Raw genomic sequence first — 20,782 nt, 5'->3', positions numbered from 1 at the left:
AGGCTCTTTCCTTTCTCACCTCCCCGCCTATTTTCCACATACTTAGCGGCAGACAGCATCAGGACTGTCAGCTTTTTAACTTGTCCTTCTGCCGCTGCTCTAGAAGAAATGATTGACAGCTGTGTGACGAAGCCCATTTGTTCAAACCCTGCAGAGCCTATGCATGGCCTATCTATGGAGACATGACAGTCAGAGCGCATTCACACAGACTGACATTCAGAACTGCACAGCAGCTACACTTTGGCATATGGTCAGACAGCTTCCAAGGATACTGGTCATGTTTGTTCAGAGCTGCCTCAGTGGTCCGTATTCTTTTAATTCAAACTACTAGAGAAGTTTTGTGAAGATGCTGAAATATAGCTCCTTATACAGATACCGCTCTCTATTTTCTGCTTTTAACAGTAGTTTTAAAAACATTTGTTATGAGTTTACCATTAAGTCCTTGGCAGTGCTTTTCCTCTCTTTAGTTCTTTGTGTTAGAGATCCTTGAAGCATGAAGTTTCTGTTAAATGTTCTGACAGTGGTAACTGGAGAACCATCTATTTTTTCACCTGGGAAAAATACAAAATCAAGACATTTTTCACATAACAGATGGAAGCAGATGTAACTATACTCCTGAAGAATTCCAGCTTCTAGAGAAATAAAACCTCCCCTAAGATATAAAAGAACGGCTGGATTTAATTTAAATGAAAACCAGCAGGCTGTGATACTCCAAATTTATTAAAGTTTACAGCCACGTCAATCAATGGAATTACACAAGAGTAAAACAAGAGGAATGCAAGGTGAAGCAGGCCCTAGAATTGTCAGATTCACATGAAATCATGTGACGCCGGCTTTCAGAAAGCAATGGTAGGTTGTGGAGTGTGGCAACTGGCTTTTGGTAGTTAAACACTGTGACAGCCGAGTGGCAGTACCACTGCTGCAGGACAAGTATTCAGCATTTCTCATTTGCTTTTCCCAGCCTTCTGCTTCTGCTCCTATTAATTTGCCACTGTCACAACTTCCATGGAAGGAGAAAGTGGTGATGCTTTTTAATGTGACAAATGGGTATTTAATGTAAAGCAAGTAAAATGGGAAATGGAGAGACTTCCCCTACTTTGCTGAACTGCACATTATAGTGAAGCTCATAGAGACTCTCTGTCTATAACGTATGTAACAACTTAAGTGCACCTTTTATCGGTGGAGCTGGAAGTTTTCTCCTCTGCTGTCTTGATGTGTCTATTGTATGCATCTGTAAACAACACATGTGCGTTACTCAACTTCAGCAAAGAAAAAGAGGCAAGATCTCCCCAATGTATTTTTGAATACTACATAATGTTCTGGCACCTGGTTTGTTTGCTTTTGATCCCGTTTCCTTGTCAAGCGAACACATGGAGCCACGTTCAAGCCTGCAACAGTGAGAGCTGATATTCTGCTCTCAATATCTGAAATCTTTAAAGAAAATAAAAGAGACAGACAGACAGATGGGGAGGGGGAAAAAGAAGTTTTAAAATTACTGTAGACGCCACTACTAAAATATAGCCCCCCACTCAAACTATCTTTAATCTGAAAATATAAACAAATGGCTAACTTCTTCAGCAATTTTGACACTCTCCTGTATTCTTTACTCCTGATGTTTAAAAGGGACTTAATTTATGAGTAAAGATGGAGTAAAAGAACAATCCAATCTACTCTGTGACTCTAAGAAAGAGGCATTTCCCTTTGAGGAAAATAAGAGAAAGGAGGAGAGAAAACCCTGCCTGCCATCTCCTAGTTACCTTTAGTTGCACAGTCCCAACTTCATTCAAGCTGTGTTTTTCAAAGGCTACACTGAAAGAATGACTTTGTGGGAAACATCTTGGAATTCAAAATTAATATCATGCACATGCAAAGTACCTCCTCCATCACAAAATCTAAACATATCATCTTAAATATTTATAATTTACCTGCATAAGTATGTTAAACACAAAAATACATAAATGCAGCTACATGCTATATAAAAACATTCAATGGAAAACAAATTGCTATGAAAAACAAAAAAACAAGAAAGCAAACATCTGTTGGCGAAGTAGGCTGACCCTGAGACTAGCAGAAAATATGTCAAAGAAATCAGACATATAACCCATCTCCTGATTCATGACGACACCTGAAGCTGTTTACACTGGTTAAGACCTTTCAGTTGGCCTCCTTGTCATCGTCCTTGAATAGCTGAAGCCTCTCTCTTCTTCACCTCTCACCCCCATGAACATATTGACCATAAAATAATGACCAAAGCCAACAGAATGTCACTGCCACTTTGCCGCCTAGTGTAGCAATGCACTTCTGACATCAGATCTTAGCTCAGTCCTAAATTAAGCATGATACCGCTACGTAAAATAACCAGTTACTTCCCATTAAAGCCTGGCAGAGCAGGTCAGAGTGCCTTGGTTGATACAGACTGCTCAGTGAGATCACTGGCAAAGAGTTGCTTGCAGTGTTATCCCCTTGAAGTCCGGCAGTGTTACCTTGTTCAGCTTCTAGCAGCAGATCACAATGTTCTTTTCTGAGCCCCAGACCTTCTGGAGCCTGCTAGAGACTAGATAGTAGCCCACAGGAGCAATTGCCTTTTGGCCAGGATGTGTGCTGCTTAGCGGCTAAACACCCAAGGCAGGCATGGAAGTACTAGACTCTGTTTGGCTCAGCGGTTGGCTGTCTTTGGCCTTTTTCCGTAGAACAGTACTAACACTGGCTTATTTTATAAAGTATCTTACCATCTGCTGATTAGATAAACTGTCTAAGACTGTATTTGCAGTCTGACAATAGCCATGTGTGTGACACAGAGCATACTGGGTGAGCTGCCTGGGAGCAAAACACAGGTTCGGTATTAATACTGTACTAAGAGGCTGTTGCACTCTTACGTCCGAAAACAAGCTGGGGGAGAGAAACAAACAAATACAGCACATCTGTCTGTGCCAAATTATGCATCTCAGTTAGGCTTTGCTCGACACCTATGATGCAGTCAGCATCCTTGGATCATGAGTTCACTGTGGTACAAGAGAATATTGAAAGTGAATGTGCAAACAAAAGGTAAGCTCTAGGTAAGACAGCATGAAAACTTCAGGTAGGGAAGAGCTGCTGTCCTTACCTGAAGCTCTGCGTGATGAACCTGAGCGGCTGCTGTGGCCACCTGATCCTCCAGGTCTGCCAGCTCAGATTCTTCTGTGACACTGTTGATTTTGCGTGCGGCGTCCTCCAAGTTGGTCAGCTGCCCCTCCAGCCCATACACCGTGCCAGCTGTCAGGTACACCTGCAGGGCCAGAGCAGGGAAAGCTGTCAGTGATTTCTGTTCTGTGGGCACGGAGGTTTGAGCAGGCTGCATCTTTCACAATGCCTTTGAGATTCTTTCCTTGCTAATCCAGTTCAGGGAAACCTACCCGGCAGAGGAAAGTCATGGGAGAATAATCTGAAAACACACATCCGTGAAGAGAAGGAAGGCGAGAGGTGGCTGAACTCCGAAGTTCATAAGTGCTACAATTGTATTCCTAAAGAGATTTGTTCCACATTCACAACCAAAAAAAAAAACCTCCTGAAAAGTTTGCTTTTTTATTTTTGCTACTCAATTGCATAACCCCCCCCTCAAAGTCTACAAGGGGAAGCCAACACATCGCATCTTATATGAGGCTGTGATTATTGAAACACTCCTAATGCCTTCTGGCAATCAAAACTCCGTAAGAATAACTTTTCAGTAGCATATAGTTAACTTCTTATAGACTAATTGTGCTTACATGTACAACAGTTTTCCATCCCATCCTGCTCTCATGTAAAGATACAGCAGCTAAAACCTTCCTGCCTCCTCACCCTTGGAGTCAACCTGTGGAGGATCAATAGACATATCTGGGCCACACAACAGAGAATAACAGACTTTATAATTTAGAGATCTTCCCTAAAATCAAATAACTTGCAATATTTTGACCCACTTAACAATACCTCTGATGGCTGCAGGTAAAGGTTTGATTTCCTAGTCAGTTCCTCGGAGCATAAATTAATGATACACTGTGTTTTATGTTTTTATTTTATTTCACAAAGAAATCTAAGGTACATGGCCAGATGTAGGGTGCTAGTTTATATAAAAAACGTAATTTTTGAGCATTAGCTTTTGATACCTGTGATTAAAATTGCGCAGACCTATGCACAATACTGTACCTTCTGCCTGTTTACTAGATATCCAAGAGATGATTTCCGTGAGACTGGTAACAGCACAGTGGAAATGAAATATATATTCTCATTTTCCCCATTTGCAGCCTCATCCACTGTAATAGCAGTAAAGACTGTGGTGCTAAAAAATTAGCATGAATTGAACATATTCTGTGGCTGACTTAATGGTTCAAGGGACAAGCAAACAGGAGCTGAACCAAATCCTTGAGCAGATACCTTCATTTCAGACCTGTTTTCTCCTCAAGTCATTTTATCTGTTCACAATTCCTAGATCATGCAGTCCTCTGACATAACAGGCATGAAAATAATGTCTGGCCATTCTGTGACTATGGATCAAAAGTGATGGAGAATAACTAGATTAAGATTTAAGTACGTGTTTATCTTTCATTTTTTAAATTATTGTTTCTTAATTGCTTTTTCAATTGTCTTTTTCCTTTGTTCCAGTTGTTTCAAACCATAAATGTATATATTTTTTTCATGTATGTGACTTTGCTAAGAAACAAATTCACTATTCATCTTACATGAACTGCATCTTGTAAGACCACAGTCTAACTGCAGGCATGAAATCTTTGAAAAATATACCTAGAAAAAATAAGTGATCTGATTTATCATCTTTGCTGAAGTACTTCGAGACACAACTGGGCCAGAGAGTTAATGTGCTGATTCAAATAGAAATGCTTCTACTTCTGTAGGTTTTAATTATTCTTTCAATTCATTTAAATGATACAACTTTGTAGTGCGACATACCACAGCCATTTCCAATTAAAGGGTGATTTTTGCAATTTCCTTATCACATCTAAAAGCTCAGAGAAAGAACAAAAAAAGGAACACTATGAACAGAAACATTGTTAGAAAGTTAAAAAAAAAAAAGATGCATTTAAATGCTGCATCAAAATTCTCTGTACAACAAGTTGTACTCTTCAAGAGGGGGAAGAAAATTGAACTGATAGAAAAACATGGGGAGGGAAGGTCATAAATGTTTTTGTAAATCAATTAGCACTTGCATTTGTTTTGGAACATTTTCCAGCTAGGTATAAAGAAAAGACTTTTCTAAAGAATATTCTCTTTACCTGAACAACTGTTGTGCTTCCATAAAGCAGTGGGTGCTTGTGGGTTTCCACTAAATTATGCCCTTACACATACATTCACATTCAGATTGTGGAGACTTATTTTACTACCATTTAGTTACAGACAGCTTTCACTAAAACCCAGCAAAATTTGTGCTGGTACAGGTGGCCCTAAATTTTCCCTACTGACGCATGCACAGTCCCCAAAATGTTAGAGAGCAAAAATGAATGAAGTGTCTATATGTGAGGTCCCATACAAAAACATGAGATTTTGCCTGTAACTGTTATTATTTAACAAATTAAGAAAATAAACGATGATCATCTTCAAAATAGTTCCCTTCTGAGTTAACACACAGCTGCATATGATGTTGCCAACGCTCAAAGCAATTTTGCACATCATTTTCTGAAAGGCTGTTGAAAATCTCCATCATTTTTTGCTTTCCTATCTTCCACCAACAGAAAATGGGTTCCTTTGAGCACTGACTTGATCTTTGACATCTCTTTGCCATAAGCCTCAGTGAAAGCCTAATTGAAAAGTTCTGCCATGGATTTCTTCAGTTTCACAAGAAATTTGATGTTGACTTGTTGTTCAGTCTGACACACTGACATTTTCTGACCAAGGGTAAGAAAACATCTGTATTTGAACACGTGTCCGCTCATATTGAGAGAAGCAATTGAGTTGAGCCGTGTTTCACCACAAGAGGCTAGAACATGTTCTATAACCATCTCTTTGTCTCTCCCCTTCCCGTCTTGGTTTCCGAGCTATAGAGCTAGTCTCATTTTTTAATTTTTTTTTTTTGTGTGTTGGACCTCATATACCCAGATCCTCTTCCAAAATTTGCTGCAAAGAGGATACACTGCATGCAGATATGCTGCCAGTTTCACTGGGAAAAGTTATGAGTTCCTAGATTTTTAATGGCTTTTTAGCTCTGCTATGGTGGTGAAATCTTGAAACCATGAGTTTTGCCATTTTCTTCAAATTCTGTGTGGAGCAAAGATGTAGTGTAGGGGCACAGTAAGGCTGAGCTGGATACCTCATGAATTATGCAGGGAATTGAGAGAAGCTAGACGAGGGATATGCTGCAAAGAGGGTAACACCATAGTACAAAATACTCTGCCTCAGTGCCCAGTCTCCACTCAGTGAGAAATGCTTGGCCCAAATGAATGACTAGGGGTCGTGGCACTACAGATGCCAAAACTCCACAAGGACAGGAGAGGTTGTTGCGAGTGTAACTGGGGAAAAAAATACACCTCAGATAGTTTACCACACAGTTCTCCACAGAAAAAATGCAGAAGAAACTGTCCCCCAATTGCTCTCTGTTCTTCTGAGGAATTTCTTGGTTCTTCTAAAGACATGGTCCAGCCTGGACTTGGATTTTTGTTCTATATTCACTCGCCTGACAAATGCATTCTGTGGTGCATGGACCTAGGATGCTCCAGTGTTTCACAGGGGAGAAAAATCTCCACTTACCCTTTTCTACTATTAAAAAAAAAAATATTCAAACTCAACTAGAAGTTGTCATGGGCATGCACATGTCATATAAGAATGAAACTGATATCATGGTACGCAGCATGAGGAAAGCACTTTGCTTGCCAAAGCTCAAGTTGTACCCCTGAGAGCAGCAACTGCTATGGGAAGCCTTTACCGTTCTGGAGAGGGTGATCTCTAAACTACTACATGTCCAGCACCTTGTGGACACATTCTCCTGTTCTGCCCTCCCAGGTCCACTGGGGAGGACTCCCAAGTCTAGTTCGGTTGTTTGCCCTGAGTTCCCTTCTCAGAAAGGAGGAGCAGGAACACCTCAGCTGGCACAGCAGGATGACTGGAAAGGCTGAGCGGAGGTGGGAAAGAGAGGTCTGGAGCTCAGGTTACGATCAGGAGCTCGTTGGGAAAGAGTGAAGGTGCTCTGATGAGAGTTGGTGGGTATCCTATTGGTGTGGGCAGGAGGAAAGGTCTGAGATGGAAAAGGTTTTGGAGCAGTTGAGGTTAGGAAGGGTAGGATCTAGTTTGGGAACCTCTGAAGCTAAGCAGGGCTGGGAGATCTGAACTCAGAAAATGAGTAATGAGAGGGACTGGGAAGTTGTGGGATTGGTAGGAGGGCTCTGGAGTCAGATAGGCACAGTGGCAGGAATGATTTGCATTGCCACAAATTATGTCCCCTCAGTCCCTATCCCCGGGGCTGTTGTGAAAGTGTGCTTCTGTGAAAGAAAATCATTTTACCCTCCAAAAGAGATTCTGTCTTTGAAAATTTTGTGGGGGCTAAACAAAAACAGGTTCTATTTTCTAGAATCAATCAGGATGTTGTAACGGGACAGCTGAGATTCCTTGAAGATCTTTAAAAGCTCTTAATGAACGGAAAAATCACCGAAATGTAATCAGTTAAACATGGGAAGAAGAGAAAATCGAAAGTTGCAAGTGTACCAACTCCATTAAGTGAATGCATCCAAATTTCCAAAGAGTACTGATTTCCCTCTATGAATCAGCATTATACTTTTCCTTGCAGTTTTAAATTACTCATTAATACAAAAAAACCCAACACAACAACACGGCTGAGTACCCCTTTGAAATAGTATTTTTGTTCTTTTTGAGTATTTAATAACCCCAAGTTAACTCTGAACATCCACTGACATTGGCTATGTGCTTACCCTTTCCAGCTGGCACACACACATGACACTTCCACATACTAATTCATGTTCTTACATTTTCTTCCAGTGTGGTGAGCTGCTCGTCGAGTCTGATGGGGTCCATCCCCAGTGGGAATGTCCCTCTTCCTCTGTCCTGAACATCAGTTGGGAAATCACACGGACCAGTGGATTCTGCTATCAGTTCTTCAGTGGCATTGATGACTTTCAGGACCTCTGTAGATATGTTGCAGAGAGAGACAGCAGAGTACTTCTGTTTTGTTACAAGAGTAGACAGAAAACAACAGCATTAAATTAGCACAGAGGGGTAATACGTAAAATCACCTTGCCAAGAGCTGTAGCTTTCAGCCATGCTAAAACAGCGTACCTGGCTAATCTACTTCTCTTTTTCTCCCTCTCTTTTTCACATATGTACAACGATAGGCAAAATAACACACACATGCAATTCTTCCACAACACCTTTGGACAGACAGTCCAAATCTTATCACCAGGGAGCATACAAACATCCAGTTTTAAAATCCAAGAGCTCTAGATAAGGCTATTTTTGCAATAGCATTTTAAACAGGTTTTAAAACACAAACTTCCTTTTTGGGTACTGTGAAACAGATGTGGAATCATATGTCTCCATATCGACTGGAGCTATCACAATGTAGCTGCAAAGTCAGAAAGCAATCTTCAGCAGCCCTATCAGGATGGCAGCTTACAAAGATATTTGCTGTGAAATATATGATAGCTCCAAAAAAGAAAGGTTGAGCTATAAGCATGTAAACACTTTTATGCTGATTTTTTTTTTAAATTTCAGTTTTATCTTTTGTGGGGTTTTTTTATATGTTTATGAAATAAATTATATCAAATACCAAGCAAAAGAATGCAGTTTTATCTTTCTTTCTTTCTTTCTTTCTCTCTCTCTCTCTTTCTTTCTTTCTTTCAACAACTGTAAGTCTTTTTATCAGTGTTTCTGATTTGTAATTTGTAATTAACTGTCCTGATTCTGTTGATTATGGCAGAGCTTTAAGCTCTTCAGAACAACTTCCTCTGATGGCAACAAAATTTCACCTGATGTACCCTCAAGTATCAAATTCAAACATCCAGGCTTGGATACTGAGCCACAGCTTGTTAAAGACAATACAAATACTGTCACTGAGTTTATGTGCAATACCTTTATTGTTCCTTTGCCTAAAAGAAAATGTGGGAAGTTTAAGCCTGTATTTAATTCATTCCTGCAGATACTTATAAATGTGAAGTATGGACCCACCCATCTGTAAATTTCTGCATAAACAAAATATCTGAGGAAACAGGCAGTCTTTGGATTCTATATAGTAAAACAGAGTGGATTAAAAATATCTATAAGGTATGAAAACACTGTATTAAATAATATGTCAGCTGGCCTCCCAGGCAGGATATAGGACAAATAACGTGCCTTTGCTTCACTCAAATTCTGGTGGGTTTAACTGGAAAACCTCTTTTATTATCTCTTCCCTGTAATTAGCTGGTCATTTTAATTTTAGGCAAGACTTTTACTGAAAAACTACTTTTTAAGCCACGTGTTATGTATCAATACATTAAGGCATCTTTAGCACTGTTACTTCTCTGAATTAGAAGAAATAATTAGATACATGAGATTAAAGAGAAGGAGAACAAAGTAAGTACAGTACGCTACCGCACACAGATCTTTAGCTTGTTAGGAGAGCCAACACAGCCCTGAACAAGCAGGCTTAGGACTCTCTTACTGAAAACAAATACTTGAACCCCATGAAGCGCCTACTGTTTTTTCCATTTCTTTTCACAAGTACCAATTAGGTTAAAAACAGATCAATAATCTTATAGGACAGCAGAAGAAATCAATGTTACTTTGTTTTATTATTTGCTTTCACAAGTACCTAATTCTTATTCTATTCTATGAGTAGCGAACAAAAAAGGGATAAAGGCCAGACTCTACATTTTCTTCATCATCTTCACTGATGTATGTTCCTCATTTCAAGAACTGTAGCCTCACTTCAGTGTTCATTATTTCTTAATTTTTTATTATCCTTTGTAGCTAATGATGGTTTTCTAAAAAAGGTTAAATTAAATTAGAAAATAGTGTTCTGGCACCAGAATATGAGAATACATATTGACATCTATTACAGTCCACCCACTGCAAAACAGGTTTTTTTTGTTTTGTTTCCCTATTATAGGAAGCCTCATGAAATCAAGATTTTAAGCAAAATACCCTACCTCCTCAACAGGTAATGGATAGAGGAAGAAAAGTTAAATGAGAAAGAAATGTGATTTTTAGCTTTTTTACAAATTTGAGGTAAGTTTGTAGTGCCAGATGCTGTTTGACTTTTAAAACCAAAGATTTGCTTCACATTAAATGTGGTGAAAAGAGAAAAAAAAAAAAAGATTTGCACAAAGCAGTTAGATGAATGTTGACAAAATGTTTGCATCAGTGAACATATCTCAATCCTACCCTGCAGGTATCTAGGGACAGGAGTTGCAATGTTATATCTTTTCTTTAAGCTTCTGAAGCATCCACTTTTATGGCACAACAAGGATACAGCACTAGAGTTTAAACACCATGAAGAAATAAATAGCAAACAAATGTGATTTTTCTTCACATATACCTGTAAAGTAGACCTCCCAAAACTCAAGAGCACAAGCAATATTTCAACAGATTTAAATCTAAAGTTGTGAAAGTTTTCTGCTAAAGGATATTGAGAACTCAGCTTTGCCTTGGGCTGCATTTTACGGAGAAGTAAGAAGAGATTCATGTCTGCCCAAAGGAGACATTAAATCAATATGTAGGTTGTTAAAGAGTTCTCAAATTGGAAAATCTGGATACTAAATTAATGTTTTTGCACATGTTATTACCTCTTTTTGAGGAACCGCAAAAAGCTGTTAAAACAGCTCATGTTCCAAAACGGTCAATTTGCAAACCTAGTGGATCACTTTAGATACAATTATTTAATATGTGTAAGGGAAAAGAAAAGAAAGAAAGAACAAAGAAAAAAAAAAGAAAGAAAAAAAAGATGAAAAATGTCCCGCTGCTGTAGTGCTTCAAATTCTGTTCCCTCTCCAACCACCCGTGTCAAACTGAGGAGTTATGAGGTTGTATAATAATCACCTAAAATTCACAGACACACACGTCCACCAAGTTCACCCTGATAGACAGACATTTCAAATTGCTATAAAGACCTCTTATCTGCCTAATTTATCTTCTCCTTGCAGGAAAGGTCATTGTTAACACCTGTCAGGGATTCAAAGAGACAGCTATCACGCCACAATGAAGTCTCTCCCATCTGTCTTGTCAAGCAAATCAAAGAACTAATATGGATATGATAGAAACTGAAAGCAATCACTATTACAAATATCTAGCATGGAAAAGCTAAGTGCAACCATTCTTCTCCAAAACACTAGAATGCAGTCTGATTTCAACTGAGCTTCCCTACTTCTGATTTAACACCACACCTCCCAAATGAAATCAATGCACCTGATCCAATGCACCAAGCTCAAATCTGCCTCTTCATCTCCCTACCCTGTAGCGAGTTCATCGTACAGCTTTGAGGAGGCCCTGAAAAGCCCACCAAAAGTCCTCCTTCACAGGCAAGCAAGATGTGGGACACTGGCCACGTCAGACTGTGGGATGAACAGAGCCATCAATGGCAGTCATCAACTCCAACCTTCAAAACATCTTTTGGCCTAAAAGTGAGCCCTAACCCCTTATTACCCCACAGACTGGGAAAGAAAGCTAAAGTTTACCTTTATGTTTGATGGAAGACAAATATATTATGATAAACCACGGTATTAAGGAATTACTCTTCAGTGCAAGTTTAAGACCTCCTGCCTTGACCTTAATATCTGTATCTTCATGTATGGGCATTCATTTAGAAAAACGAAGCTAAATCATCTTAAAGAGTCACCCATTATTCTACTGACATTCTCCAAAGTATGACACAGAGAAATACAGCTTCTCTTTTTGATTGTGCTAGGTAATTCTGTATATTAGATTTTTACTAACAAATTCGATCCACTCTCCTAATGTTGTTACAGATGTTACTCTCTAATGATTTGTAACACCTTATTTCTAGAGACAAGTTGCCTATAAACATGAGAAAAGAAGTTATTCTTCAAGAGGTGAAATATTGTGGTCCAAGTTGGAAATGGAAATATTTAAATTTTAAAATCCACACAAGATTTTGTAAGGACAGAATATAATGGACAGAGACTGATGATGTTACACAAATGAAAACTATTTTTTTTAAAAAATCATCCTTGACATTTTTACTAAAGAAAAACAAGATGATTAAATGGTGATTAAAATTCCAAACACAAAATTCATGTCTGAGACTAAGAGGAAAAAGTTGAGGAGGAGTCTTTTGCTGAATCAAACATTAACTTTTGACATGAAAAAAGTGATTCTTACATGTGACTGAGACAATGCTACAGAATTAACTTCTTTAACACTAGATACAACACACTAAAAATAGCATAAGAATAGCACAAAAATGAAAGTCTGTTTCAATATCCAATTCTCATAAGCTCAGACTCAAATAGCACAGAATATGAAATGTCTTTCTATCTAGACAAACGATAAGCAATAGATACTAACAGCAATGTGAGAAAGTGCCTATTCACTATGTACAATCTCTATAATGAATTAAGGGTTTTGTTTATTTTTTAAATTGGGAAGTTAGAGCCATTTTTGAAGACCACTATGGTCAGAAACTGCAAAAAACCCTATTGCTGAAATATAATTTTTTTCCCTTATACATTTATTAATATAGATCACTACATGAGAGTAGGAAGATCATGCACCTTATCTTTGTCTTCTGTTCTTCTTTAGTGACAAAACCAAATTCTCAGCACAAAGCCAAATAAGAGAGCCAGTCTGGTCCACATGTCTACTTCATGCGTATCACTCCCATTAAAACATGTGGCTAGTTGTGATTATAAAATAATTTTATGCATTATTGATTACTGATTTCAGCCAAAAGGTATGACTTTTCAGGCCTGATATTTCCAGAAAAACACTCTGAGTTTGAGAATTTTGCTTGGGGAACATGAAAACCCTCAATATCACTCTCTAGCATCTCTTACTATGTAAGAGATGTAAGAAGACGCAGACAAAACAAAGCATTCTCACCTGCTGCAATACAGAGGATAAAAACTGCAACTTTAAATGAAGATCAAAAGCCTTTTGTTTTTCGTAGATAGTGGGAAAGCAGTTAAATAAAAAGGCAGAAAAGTTACATTAACAGCTACAGATGTTAACATTTATATAGATTCAGACTTACAGAGCACTTTAGGATGAACAGCAAGGATAAAGAAACTAACAAACACAAAATATAATAAAATTTAAATTTTACATTTATTGCTAAAATATTTTAAACAGACCAATGCCTAATTTATTTTTGTTTGTGGGATTTAGGATAACAGATCGCATTAAAACAGGTACTGCAAATGACACATCATTTTAAAATTAAATAAAATTAATCAGATGGGAAATACCAATTTCCATCATCACAAAATAGCAACAGAAAAGACTTTAGCATCAGCGTTAAGAAAAAGAAAAGCCAGCTATTATGAGTTTTTTAGTCTACGTGATTGCAATTTCAACACTGACTATGTGTCTAGTTACAAAAGGGTCTGTCCTCACTTAATCCACAGTCAGATGGCTGTGTCTGAAAGACATGAGCATGATGTCAGCTCATGTCTGAAACACCTCAGCTAAGACATTTTGTGCCAAATCTTTTTCTCATGTTTGGTGCTGTCCCTCTCTTGGACTTCACTGTCCCAAAAGGAACAAGTAAAACCTTTCATACCACCGCTACCCAGCGTCAAGTCAGTATGCTTACCGCAATTCCCCCTTATTTACACAGGTCTATTGAAAGTAAACTGCCTGCTTTTGCCTTGAAGTAATGACACAACCACAGTTACCAAGTATCATCCAGCCAAGGAGCAGCATTTGCTTGAAACTCTTTCAGCTAGATCTGAAAGGGCTCATCTGTCACAGCCCAGTCTCCAGGCTGCTGACAAAAGAATACAAGAAAAGAGTGACTTTTTTGTTACAGTCTGTTTTACCCCCATTTTGCTCCAACAGCTTACACTGTTTTTCTGATTTTCTATACCTATCTGTAAAATAGCTTTTAACTTTTCTTCTGAAGTAAATAAATCCTTGGTGATCAGACAACTCAAAGAGATTCACACTGTGCGCATGGTGGACAGAGCTGGGTTGGGCATCCACGCACATCAATATCAAATCTGAGAGTGCAAAGATCTTGTTTACAAAGGTGCTGCATTCCCAGCTGAAATCTTGCTTATTCTACACTCCTCTGGTTGGATTCAACAGGGCTTTGATTCAGTTGCTTTAACACGGGCAGACAAGGTGCAATTTGAAACAGATGGAAGTATCTAAGGATTTTCAAACAACACTGCTGGGTACGACATGGACCTGAGAAATGCGTGTTTCCTCTGGATTAGCATCTTAAGGCCTTGTAGGATGCCCTAGGGCATCTCAGATGGACTATCTATGCCTGTACTTCTGCAACTGTATTGAGCCCAGAAAGTCCCAGAATTGGAGGAGCACAAACATCAATGCCTACTTTTTGAAAACCTTTCATAAATAAATGTTTATAGTGATGAAGAAACTATTTTGCTTGAAACTGAAGACTCAGATTTTGACAGAATAAACTCAGGATGAACTTAATTTTCCATATTAAGTATAATAAATAATAGTAGATACATGGGAAAAATCTCTTGATCTTGTCCAGCAAACTATCGAATCCTAACTTTAAAACTGAACATATATTTGACTACTTTGTTGAGCTGAGAACTTAAAACTTTGGATCCATTAGTTCAATGTGAAGATTAGTCTCATACCTCTTTTAGAATTAAAAAGCACTATTTTGCCTTCCTTAACCAAAATCTCTCTTCTCTGCTGTCATTGAAAATTATCTGCGTAGATTGGCTGCAGTTCATAAACGTTCAAGTTCATCTTTTACAATGACATTAAGTTTTAAATGTTGGAATTTGGAAGACTGCCCAGATAATTAACATCATAATAAAAGCCATGATCCATCAAACACAAGAATTATTCTGAGCATCTTGCATACCAAAAATGTGAAATAACCGATACACAAATATCTTCTGCGTTCTTAACCCAGGAAGATGCCATTGTATTACACTCTTCAATTTTATTAGCATAGTAGTTACAATGTAGTAAAGCTACTATACTTAAACCACTATTACATTTTCTTGCTTAAGTGAGTCATGGGGTTCTGGCTCCATTAGGAACTTTTACCCAGTCATTTCTAAAGCCTCCAGGCATATGAAGCTGGATGGCAGTTTCCCTGCCAAAATACCTGGAATTCCTCAGCAACATTTTCAGTTCATGGAGTTGCAAGATAACAATCACAAAACTTACTACACCATCTTCTGTGAGGACAGTACACGCACCAGCAAAACTGATTAACAGAAGCCCAGCCACCAAGAAGACATAGATTCTCTCTCGTTATTATAGCAATGTGGTTGTAACATCACAGCCGACCCTACTGTGATACTTTACGGGTCTGTGAAACACAGGAGGGATTCACTGCCCTGTGCATGTTCAACACCATTCCCCAGCTCCATCAGGGCCATAAGCATATGTCTGTCTAGTAACTAAATCCCATGAGCCCTCCCTTGCCTGACCTCCCTCACTAAGCTGCGGCTACACTCTTCATGGCCAGTCTCAGGCACAGCCACCAGCATACACCACACCTGGGAGCTGCCTGCCTCTTCTGCTGCAGTAACATGCACCCACACCCACATCTACTGGCTATTCTTCTAGCCTAATAGCAGTGCCAGGCAGATTTTCTAACATATATAAATCTCATTTTACCAATAGTTGAAAAGTGCTAATTTACATGGTGAAAAATGTAAGGTATACTCTCTTGGAACAAAGTATATAGGCTGCTGGAACAAATACACATGAAGACGATGCTTGTAGTACATACTTTCCCCAAAATAAAGCTTTATAAACCAAAACATGAATAAAATATTTCCAGAGAATGAAGGCATAAATATTTTACGGAAATAATCTTTGTGCTGTTGTTCATACTGTCAAGGAGCTTGTAGGTTTCAGTCAAGGAAGAGAATCTCACTGTACCACTTAAGAAACTTACTCACAGGTTGTCATTCAGAAAAGAACTACTGTGTGCCTAGTCATCTAACAACGTCAACAGAAAACAGTAGGGTTTAAACAAACTTACTAAGCTTGGCTATAAGAGTCTGAGCCAAAGTAAATGCATAGATTAAAGGAACTTCCTCAGGCACACACCATGTTGCATCAAGCTAATGTAAAGAGGAAAGTCAAAGTTACTACTGAAGTTTAACTCACTTGCTCATTTGTATATCTTAAGCAAGGAAGAGTATAAAGTAGAAGAAGACAAAGAACTACAACTAAGGTTTTAACAACTATTTCAGTAGTTATGCTTTGTAGGGTGATTTGCAAAAATGGCAGAGGCTATTCTGTTTTTATGACAGTATTCTACAGTTTCAGATAAAGTGGTCACAGCGTTAACCTGCATTCAAAATCCAGCCTGCATTAGGCACTCCAGAAATCACCTTCTAGAAAGTAATTCTGGGGTAGCCAATGAAATATGGACCTAGCCTATTCATCTTCATGAAAGCATTAAATGAGAAGGGGAGAGGATAGAGCAGAGCAAAAAGTAAATACATCCTATTTATCATGCTTACCACTTTTCACGATAAGTGTCATTAAGAAACTTTTACACTTTGCTTTTTTTCTTCAGTTATTTGATTAGGCTGTGGTTGAGGGGGAGTTGAATTATAAAAAAACCCTCATAATAGCAAAAACAAAAAAAGCAAGGCAAAAAGAACTGTGCAAATCTCTGTGCTAGTACAAGATGCTAACACAACAGCTGCAAAATCCAGTGTTTGCTTTGTCCACACCTGAAGTCTTGAGGGGCTGAAGGCTAACTCTAGCCTATGCATAGAGGACTCCATGGCTTTTCATTGTACTGCTGAGATTAGCAGGCTTTTCAGGGGTCTGCATACACCGAAACACCATGAAGTACTTATGTAGCTTAATAAGCATAAAATGTTATCTATAAATAAAAGTCTGTTGTAGGACAATAATTTAGAGAGCTGTGAATCTCTACAAGACCATTTTAGGCAATCATAAACTTAGAATGGCTGAAAAGGATTGTGCTGAAAGTCTAAGCAGATTTAAGTCTAAGGCACAAAATTAACTTATATAAATTAATACCTACGTAAATCCTCAAGTATTCCACATGAACTAAATAACTAAATCAAAGGTCAGCATTTTCAAACTTCTCTCTTGAAGGGCTACATGGAATTCAAGCACTTAGCTTGAGATGAGAACTGAGAACATATACATGCCAAACTTTAGCTAACTCCCCACTCAAGATGTTCCAATTCTTGTCATTGCTACAGATCTTAATATACTGACTACCTTTTTTAAAGTGTCAGCTCAACATGTGATTATTTGAGATTCCCAGCTTCAATTAAAAACAGACGTCCAGATTTTTAAAGGTGCAGGTATATAAAAGTCAGATTTTCATGAGCACCAGGTACATAATTTTCAGTCATCCAATAAACAATACACGTCTTTTTAAAAGTTATTCAGGTATATTGTAACTAGAAATTCCCTGTGATTTGAGGTTGCTAATGTGTTCCCGAATAAGCTTGAGAATACAAGACTAGAGGCTACCAAAGTCAAGCAGCATGGCTAGAATATAAGCAAGATGGCTAAACCATAGTATTTAATTTGTGTTGAGGAGCTCAAAGCAGATTGTAGGCAACTGAGCTCTCATTTTAATGCATCTGTATACCTAATTTGAAACTTGATGGCCAGGTCAGAAGTCTGGGAGAGAATCTTAAATGCCAGTCCAAAAGATCCGCAAATCCCTACACAAGCATTCTCAAAAAAACAGGTTTCTTAAAGAAACAGCATCCTGGGCCGTGTGGCTTTTAAGGCATCTAAAATTAACAGTTCCCTGAAAATGTTTTCTATGCTTATCTCCACTGAGACATGCCACCTACTCATCTTAAAGTTATTCCCTGTTTTCTGACTTTAGCTATATCTTCTTATTTTAGGTTACCATAGCCCCAGCTGGCATTATACACTGTCATCTTCAGTATTTCATTGTAAGATGTTGGTCAGCCACTTTTCCAAAGAGAAGGCACATGTCAGAAGATTTTAAATCACCTTTAAGGACAACTGTCAAGAACAGGAATTAAAGCAGCCTGTTTGTTTCTCCAAAGCCAGAGAAAGTTCTGCTATCAATTCTGCTGAAGTCATGACCATGAATAGTTGAGGGATATTTTGGTTTCTTTATTATAGACAGGAAGAATATATAGTCCAATCATGCATGACTAAGACTAAGACTTCTTTTCATCCAAAACCAACAAAGAATTAGGAACTCCAAGGATTCCCTTTTTGCTGAACACAGTGCACTTCTTATTTTTTTAAACCTAAGGAAATCTTACTGAGGGAAAAAAATACTAATCTTTGCATCATTTGAAATCACAGACATACAACTGTTGAATAAATAATAAAATTAGAGGAGGAAAAAGCAACTCATTACTTTGTAGATGCATGCGGATGAATAAATACACCACAACACATACATCTCCCATTTCCTGTGCTCAGGTCACCATATAGGAGTATTTCAGAAAGTTTTATTCGCAGCCTTTAATTCTGGATGTTAACTGCATCACATTATACCATAGCTAGCCTATATGTCCCTGTTGAATAATTTGATATCGCTGGTTCATCTTTATAAACCAAAGACAAGCTCAACTGAACACTACTAACAAGCACTGGCGATAAAGCTTTTGATTTGATTTGATTTCATTTGATTTCATTTCCTTAGAAAGGTTGTGTATACATCATGGAGGTATTTACACTGCTGTTCATGGCTAAATAACTCAGAAGCAGAGAGTCACAGAATACTTAAGTTTGGGAAGAATCTCTGGAGATCACTTAGTCCAGTCTCGCTGCTCGAATCAGGGTTGACTAGATCAGGTTATCCAGGGCTGTGTCCAATCAAGTTTGATTATCTTCAAGGACATATATTTTACACATCTAGGAAATCTATTCCAGCATTTGACCACCCTCACAGTGAAAAGGCTTTCCACATATAGATGGAATTTCTCATATTTCATTTTGTGCCTACTGCTTCTTGGCCTGTTACTGGACATGTGTGAAAAAAATCTGATTCCCACTTCTTTCCAGTCTTCCCTTCTGCTCCCAACAGTATTTATACACATTGAAGAGAACCTATCTGAGTCTTGTCTTCTCTAGGCTAGGCAGTCTCATCTCTCTCAGCCTCTCCTCATATGATAGATGCCCCAATCTTTTAATCACCTCTTTCACTGGACTCACTCCAGCATGTTCATGTGTCCATTGTACCGGGGAGCCCATAACAGGGCACAGCACTCCAGAACTGGCCTCACCAGTACTGAATAGAGGAAAATAATCCCTTCTCTTAGTCCATTGGGTGCTGGTGACTTCTTTTCTGCATGCACGTTGCTAGGTTCTGTCAGTCCATTTCTCCAGCTTGCCAAGGTCCTCTGAATGACAACAGAACCATCTCATGTATCAATCACTCCTCTAAATTTAGGGTACACTCTTATTGTCTCTGTCAATAATGAAGATGTGAAACAGTACCGGTCCTGGTATTGACCAATGGGGTACACCACTAGGGACTGGCCTCCAGCTGGATTTCAACCCTCTGATCGCAACCCTTTTTCCAGAGGGCCTTAACAGACTGGAGAAGTGGGCCTGTGAGAACCTCATGAGGTTCAACAAGGCCAAGTGCAAGGTCTTCAGCTGGGTCAGGGCAAGCCCCGTTTTCAGTACACGATGGGAGGATGATGTGATTGAGAGCTGCCCTGCAAAGAAAGACTTGAGGGTGCTGGTCAATGAGAAGCTCAACATGAGCCGGCAATGTGCGCTCGCAGACCAGAAGGCCAACCGTATCCTGGGCTGCATCAAAAGAAGTGTGGCCAGCAGGTTGATGGAAGCGATTCTGCCCCTCTATTCCACTCTTGTGAGACCTCATCTGGACTACTGTGTCCAGTTCTGGAATCCCCCAACGTAAGAAGCATATGGAGCTGTTGGAACGGGTCCAGAGGAAGGCTACAAAGATGACTGGAGGGGTGGAGCATCTTCCCTACCAGGACAGGCTGAGAGACTTGGGCTTGTTCAGCCTGGAGAAGAGAAGGCTCAGAGGAGATCTTATAGTGACCTTCCAGTACTTGAAAGGGGCCTACAAGAAAACTGGAGAGGGGCTATTCATAAAGGCTTGTGGGGATAAGGTATTAACTGGAGAGGGGCAGATTTAGATTAGACTTTAGGATGAATTTCTTCACCATGAGAGTGGGGAGGCCCTGGAACAGGTTGCCTAGAGCAGTGGAGGCTACCCCATCCCTGGAGGTATTCAAGGCCAGGTTGGACGGGGCCTTGGGCAGCCTGATCTAGTGGGATGTCCCTGCCCATGGCAGGGAGGTTGGAACTAGATGATCTTTAAGGTCCCTTCGAACCCTAACTATTCTATGATTCTATGATTCTTTTTGCCCAGCTTCAGGAAACTGTCACTCCACCTCACTGTCTACTTATCCAATCCTTACTTGCTCAATTTGTCTGTGAGGATGTTATATGAGCAGTGTTGAAAGCCTTGTTAAACTCAAAATAAACAACATTCAGTGCTGTGAATGCCCCAAGGTACCATGATCTTCCAAAGATGACCAACAGTGGCCTCAGGATGACAAAAGCCAACTCCCTCAGCTCTGGTGAGTGCATCCCTTCAGGTGCCATGCATGTGTATATATGTCCAATTTGTTGAAATATTTGCTAATCTGATCCTCCTCTGCCAAGGGTAAATCTTCAC

At 39.1% G+C, this 20,782-nt stretch overlaps 1 protein-coding gene across 4 annotated transcripts in view; it reads right to left on the bottom strand.

The window, feature by feature from the left end:
• Positions 1 to 20,782, bottom strand: part of MYRIP (myosin VIIA and Rab interacting protein) — a 221,138-nt gene that overhangs the window by 1,524 nt on the left and 198,832 nt on the right. For 2 of the 4 annotated variants that reach the window (XM_054059793.1, XM_054059792.1), the window contains exons 12-17: positions 13,009 to 13,059; positions 7,942 to 8,136; positions 3,104 to 3,265; positions 1,327 to 1,431; positions 1,171 to 1,231; positions 433 to 551 (exon numbers count right to left, since the gene is read on the bottom strand). In XM_054059793.1, the coding sequence (XP_053915768.1) occupies positions 433 to 551; positions 1,171 to 1,231; positions 1,327 to 1,431; positions 3,104 to 3,265; positions 7,942 to 8,136; positions 13,009 to 13,059 (693 nt within the window). The remainder of the gene's footprint in view (positions 1 to 432; positions 552 to 1,170; positions 1,232 to 1,326; positions 1,432 to 3,103; positions 3,266 to 7,941; positions 8,137 to 13,008; positions 13,060 to 20,782) is intronic. The other 2 variants (XM_054059796.1, XM_054059795.1) reach the window with 2 other exon arrangements.

This window comes from Cuculus canorus, chromosome 2 (genome assembly GCF_017976375.1).
Source record: "Cuculus canorus isolate bCucCan1 chromosome 2, bCucCan1.pri, whole genome shotgun sequence".
In the NCBI taxonomy this organism is placed as follows: domain Eukaryota; kingdom Metazoa; phylum Chordata; class Aves; order Cuculiformes; family Cuculidae; genus Cuculus; species Cuculus canorus.
Note: the sequence above shows the minus strand (reverse complement) of the source record. Positions and strands in the feature narration are given on the sequence as shown.